At 45.1% G+C, this 6,081-nt stretch overlaps 1 protein-coding gene across 7 annotated transcripts; it reads left to right on the top strand.

The window, feature by feature from the left end:
- The first annotated feature begins 652 nt into the window (after positions 1 to 652).
- LOC119323804 lies at positions 653 to 5,356 on the top strand. Of its 7 annotated transcripts, none has more exons than XR_005156513.1 (7): positions 655 to 1,059; positions 1,233 to 1,285; positions 1,374 to 1,637; positions 2,364 to 2,479; positions 2,607 to 3,576; positions 4,427 to 4,517; positions 5,128 to 5,356. XR_005156513.1 is itself a non-coding variant. In XM_037597515.1 (4 exons), the coding sequence occupies exons 1-3, from the start codon at positions 788 to 790 to the stop codon at positions 1,607 to 1,609; spliced, it is 561 nt and encodes a 186-aa protein (XP_037453412.1). In that variant the 5' UTR covers positions 653 to 787; the 3' UTR covers positions 1,610 to 1,637; positions 2,364 to 3,987. The 7 variants fall into 7 exon arrangements, 1 of the variants encoding a protein (XP_037453412.1); XR_005156510.1 differs by having other exon boundaries at positions 2,364 to 2,504; XR_005156509.1 differs by having other exon boundaries at positions 2,364 to 3,317; positions 3,400 to 3,576.
- The last annotated feature ends 725 nt before the right edge of the window (positions 5,357 to 6,081 follow it).

Raw genomic sequence — 6,081 nt, 5'->3', positions numbered from 1 at the left:
TACCTAGAAATGATTTTTGGAAAAAATAAAGAGCACACTATGAGGCAGCCGCAGTTCAAATTTGACCTGTTTCCTCCTGAATTGGCTAGAATTTGTCTTTTTCATCAGAGGTGTATCAAAACTTTTTACACCCAACCTTTTTGTCAATTGTGCATTAAATATGGCCTAGTATTTTATAAAATTGATTTGGTCCAATTTTGCAACAAATATATGGTAGGTCCTTCACAAAAAAAACTCATTTCGGGGACTCGAAAAATGAAAAATCGATTTTTCGTCCAAAAAAATAAAAACTCCCTTAGGCAATATTGTTTGCCATTCCAAGATGCATCCTTGTACACAATATGAGATTATTTGAAAAAATATTTGGTTGATCCTTTAAAAAAACTCATTTTGAGCACTCAAAAAACGAAGTTTTCATGAAATAACTTATCTTTAATCGATTATGACCAATTTAGATGGTTACAAAGTCTTCAAATTGCTTGCTGCGTTTCGATTGGTCGAGGAGGATATCACACGGATCATGCCGCAGACACCGTCGGATGCGCCCGAATCCAACAGCAGCCCTCACCCTCTCACCCACGCCCCCACTCCCCACCGTACCCGCAGACCCCGCGCACCCACTCACCACCGTTCCAATCCCCACGCACTCACTCACCACCGTTCCAATCCCACACCCGCACCTGCTCGCCGAAACCCTAGCCGCCGCCGCCCCCGCACCTTGGCCGACCCTCGGCCCGTCGATAGCGAGGAGCCCTCAGCCCGTCGCCTGCCTTTACCGACAAATCACATGACCGCGTGCCCACCAAATCCCAAATCTCACCGTCTCCGCCCTCTCCCCGTCCCCTCCACCAAGATCGCACCAATCACCTCGATGGCCGCTGCCGCACCGCCGCACGTCGCGGGGCTCCTGGCCGCCCTCGCCCAGCTCGCGCTCGCGCCCTCGACGGTGGCCGAGATCCGGTCGATGGCGATCCGGGCCAACCCGCGCACTATGATCCCGTGCGATGCGGGAGAGCGGCACGGCGGCGAAGAAACCTCGGCGACCAGACAACGGCGCAGGTAAGCTTCGCCCCGCTCGCATCCCATCCCGCCACCCCCACTAGCCTGTGCTCCCTCCCGCCACCCCCACCACATCTCGTCCCCCCTCCCTCTCCTCCGTGTCGCCCCTCTCCTCTGAACCCCCTAGAACAGCAACGCCAAAAATCCTAACCCTTTCCCTCACATTATCGCAGGTTCACTCCGGTCTGGTGTGGTGAATCTGCAGCGGCGGTCAGATCAAGGCAAGGTAACAGAAATACGTACCATCCATCTGTTGTGATTTTCTTTTGACTACTAGATCTGCCCCTGCTCAAGCCATGGTTCTTTTGGTACAGGAGTATCCTCCGGCATGGGGCTGATCCGGTTCCGGCTCTACACCGACGACGGCTGGTCCCAGTTCCTGTTCCAGGGGAGCTGTGTGTACAACCTGAGGAAGGACCTGGCCATGCGTCTCCACCTGCCGCTGCCCCGGCGCCACACTGTTGTCATGTGCGTCCGAGCGGGCCGCTACTGGAGGCTGACCCTGCTCATCGTCGACCTGCCCCATGGTGGCTCTGGCAAGACCCTCTAGGTCGTCGTCATGTTGTCCGGGACCCCCGGTGAGAGCCTCTCTCCATGTCTTGCTGCATTTGTTATGCACAATGTATACTACTATTCTTGCTGCATGGTCATGCTATTTTTGGTTATATTTGTGTCATCTTGTAGACTACTGCATTAGTTGGTTATTGGGGGAACAAATTCCATCAGTAATTTGAGGTCTTAATTTACTGGAGTGCTAATCTTATCCTGCTTGGAAAATGGACCTTATGTTAGGTTTTATTGTTAGGACATGGGACTTGTCTGAAACTTGTTGCAGTCTTGTAGAAAAGTAAAAGTAATTGAACTCTGAATATTGGGTGCCAATGCCATGTGAGATTATCAATCTATGTACAAATTGTAAAATATGGTCTTGAACTCTGAAATCTGAACCTAGTATAAACAACCATTTCCACATTTCTTTTCTCGGTCCAGATAATTCAGTTCGTCCATTTCATAACATTTTGCTGCTAGTAGAAATTATGGAGCCTAAAATGCCAAACCAACTTCAGTCATCTCATTTCATCTTCGCAAAGAATATACTAATTAAGTTTCTAACCAACGAACAAAATTCAGGATGTATCCTACAATAGACAGTGCATAAATGCCTTCATGATGCTGTCATTATACTGTTATTACTTGAACACGATCATTGCTCAAGTCGCTAAGAAAACCCTTGAGCACATTTTATGTGTCCATGTTGTGTTCACTTCCTGTTGTATTGATGGTGACTGCGCTTCAAACTGCAGGGATGGCAGGATAAAAATCTTTGGGGGTGATAATATTGAAGGCATCCTCCAATCGCCAAAGGGCATGCCATACAAGTATCTTCAGGTTTGGCATCGAGGCTGACCGCCTCCTTCAGGTAGCAGACGCTCCTCCATGCCAAGGTTCTCCCCTTCTCTGTTCCATTTGGCCTAATGTAGTTTTCTCACGCACGCACATGGACTTGTTGCTCTGTTCATAAAGTTGGTGTTGCTCTGTTCGTGCAGGGGCTGTTCGAGACGCAACTCCACATGCAGCAACTCTGATGTGCCAAGTTGTTCGATGTGCGCAGCATCGATGAAGTGTTAGGCTAGGTTGAAGAAGATGGTGAGTAAGGGGGAGCCTGTTGAGTACCGGTGCCTGGTCTGTGCCACCGATGGCAAGAGGAACATCTCCACCTTAGTATTATTCACTTTCTCTCTACTGCTGATTCGACATTATGTCTACTGGATGTGTTTTGCCTTGATTCTGTGCCTGATGGTAATTAGGTTGCCATTATTTAGCCCCCTTGTGTGCTATGATTGTGAATTATAGATCAGACATTTGCATATTTCCTTCGTGTATCTACTGTATGAACTGAAACAACTCCAGTTTGCACACATGCTAAATAGAATTTTTATTGGTTGTTACTTCCAATTGTGGACTGTTTGTTGGTGTTGAGAAATTGATAGGTAGGTCGTTAAAATATAATGGAAGAACTTATATTAGATTTTCATTGGTTTCAGAATGTCTGTTTCATGGTCTTTTCTGATAATGGAAGAACTTATATTAATCTGCTGCTTGTTGGTTTCTATGTACTCCCTCCTTAATTCAAAGCTAAGACACTTATTTTTGATCGGAGGGAGTACATGCTTGTAACAGCCTTGAACTAGTCATTTCAGAATTCAGATAGAAACTAACTTTTGGGGAGCCTTCTATTCAGTCATAGCCTTGACATGGTCGACCCTTGACCCTCCGTGTTTTTCTTTACAAAATTGGCCATAGTTCTGTACATGACGTGTTTGGTGCATCTCTTTTCAGGTACGAGATGGCTCTGACCAGAATTGGTCTTGCTGGCATCACCGTCATGGGGCAGAACCTTGCCCTCAACCTTCTCTCGCTCCCTTTTTGCTCAGGCGGGGCGCAAGGAGACATCGCTCAACCTGGCCAAGTTCATCGACAAGAGCGTCCAGGTCAAGCTCACCGGCGGCCGCCAAGGTTGATTCGATTCGTACAGCCCAAATCCCCTTGTTTTTCTTCTATCCCGTCCCAGTGTTATGATAGATACATCGTCAGATCCACTAGAGGGCTCCCTATTTGTTTTGCGTTAGGCTCTGCCACCGTTGCAGTGTTTGGTGTCGAGAGATTCATAGAGAATGATGTGAACGTTACTAAAGCGACTTGTTTGTTCAGCATAGAACAGTTAGAGCTTAGGATGAGAGTTATGACTTATTTGTTCAGGGTAGAAAATTTTGTTCTATTAAATTTTTGTCAAGGCTAACTTTGTACTAGAGCACTGCATGGAGTACTAGATTACGACAAATGCAGAGTTTATGTTTTCTTTAAACAGCATGATCAATGTGGCTCTTGTGCATTTATAAGGAGATAATGTCCCTCCTTTCTTCTACAGTGTCGTGTGTAATAATCCTCATCTTGCAATTTCTACAGTGGCGTTTATCTAATGCGTGTACTTGTACTGTCTCTCTAGACTGCTACTTAGCTTGGTTTCCCCAAGTGAAAGCAAGTCTTCATGTAGTCCATTTGACATGAAAGAATAGTGTTACAAATCCTTCACGCTACTATTGAATACTCCTACTGCCACACAAGACGACCAAGTTCCGCTCTGCTCTGGTGCTATCCCTCGCTCTAGCTCCGTTTGTTGCTGCACAAGAAAAACAGAGACAAATGAAAGCAAATTATCTAAGGTCCTGTTATTATTACCTATATATGTCATTGCTACTAGATTGCCTAGCGCTCCTGTTCATGAAGGGCTAAACTTGTATTTGCTCGTGCTGCTGCGTTTTGATGATCATGAGTGTGATGCATTTTGATGATCTCTTTGTACCAGATGAGTCTGTCGATGAAGCGGCAGCGTATCCTCTAGAGGGTGAAGGCGGCGGCGGCGCCTGTGTGCGGCTTCGACTACAACCTCCTCTCCGGTGAGTCCATCTCCTACCTCTAGCTCCATCTCTGAGCTGTTGTAATACCATGCTCTGTTTCATGGCCGTGGCTTATTTAGTCTGTGCTTGCTGTGCCTTGTGTATTGGAGCCTAATTAGCTTCTGTTAGGGGATAATCTACTGGTTATACCAAATTTTTGCATGACATTTTGTTCTGCTTATTCTGCTAAGGTTGTTTGCAATGGTTATACATATGTTACACAATTTTTGCTACTGGCTAATCAGCTTTAGCGATTGTAACATGGTGCTTCACTCTCAGGATCATCTTATGATACACAATCAATTTTTGGTGTGCTCAAAATTTTTTTAGTGATAAGGAAAGATCCCACCTAGTTTGTTGGCTCTCTCACTTGAGTTGGTTTAACAGTAGTGGTCTCCTGACTTGTAGTTAGGTGCTGGCTGGGAGCAAAAGTTTATATCATGGATAATGAACTTGCACTAAATGGACACAAATAAAGGAGCCGAGTATTAAATTAACTTGTACTAACTGGAAACAATATTTTGTATGGTGTACATAAATATCAAGTTGATAGCTGATCTGTAGCAAACATAGTTGTGTGTAACTTTTTTATTTGGTTCCTCTTTTACAGGAGCTCCAATCCTAAGAAAGTTGGAAGTGTGAAGACGTGAAGCAAAGCGCGAAGCTGTGAAGTGCGACTCAGCAAAGAGTTGTCTGTTCTATTTGACTGTAATATTGTAATAGCTGGTATACCTAGGTTGTAACAGTCTACAGAAATTGTAATACACTAATCTAGTGTTTTTTGACGAATTTCACATGTTCTCTTGTTTGGAATATTTGATTATGAATGTGATTTGATAGTGTGTGAGATGGGAACCTCACAGTGCAACCCACTTATGAAATAATATGAGTCTAACTTTCTGTTGTGTGTGATCAATATATGAGATTCACATGACTAGTGGGACCAGCTCCAAAATATATTTTCCAAAAATAGGAAATCAATAGACTGTAAAAGGCTAAAGCCCAGAAATAAAAGGCTGAAATATTGGGCTTGGCCCATGTAGCCCAATAGAATTCACACGAAAAAATATATAGAAAGGCTGAATTAATGGGCTCGGCCCATCTAAAGCACCGAAATGGACCGGGCTGATTTTAAGTAATGACCTTTTCATTTGGTCATAGTTTTGCCACGTCAGCTTGCCACGTCGGATCCCACGTGGCTTGAGCAGACAGCTAGTGACCAAAACAATACAGTAGGCATATTTTGGTCGTAAACGTCTACGACCTTCTCATACAGAAGGTCATTAATTTCAGTTTACGACCGCCAGCTTTTGACCTTCTGTTTTTTGTCGCAAAAAGGTCGCAAATGAAAAACAATGACCTTTCAGTGACCAATAGTCAAGGTCACAAGTTGACATATTTCTTGTAGTGAAGATGGGATCTCACGGGTATAGAAGGTTGCGGCAGTGGAAATAGGGTTTCGTCGTGCTCTCGGATGTTTTCAGGGTATAGGAGAAAGAAGTTGGTTAGGGGAGCCACGAGGGGCCCACGAGGGTGGGGGCGCGCCTACCCCTCTGGGCATGCT

This window comes from Triticum dicoccoides, chromosome 6B (assembly GCF_002162155.2).
Source record: "Triticum dicoccoides isolate Atlit2015 ecotype Zavitan chromosome 6B, WEW_v2.0, whole genome shotgun sequence".
Lineage (NCBI taxonomy): Eukaryota > Viridiplantae > Streptophyta > Magnoliopsida > Poales > Poaceae > Triticum > Triticum dicoccoides.
Note: the sequence above shows the minus strand (reverse complement) of the source record. Positions and strands in the feature narration are given on the sequence as shown.

What these genes read in the sequence shown, in the direction of transcription:
- LOC119323804 (XM_037597515.1), top strand. Translation starts at nt 788, where the DNA reads ATGACCGCGTGCCCACCAAATCCCAAATCTCACCGTCTCCGCCCTCTC. An exon ending in GCGACCAGACAACGGCGCAG is followed by an intron (nt 1,060 to 1,232) that starts GTAAGCTTCGCC and finishes ACATTATCGCAG; the next exon opens with GTTCACTCCGGTCTGGTGTG. An exon ending in GGCGGTCAGATCAAGGCAAG is followed by an intron (nt 1,286 to 1,373) that starts GTAACAGAAATA and finishes CTTTTGGTACAG; the next exon opens with GAGTATCCTCCGGCATGGGG.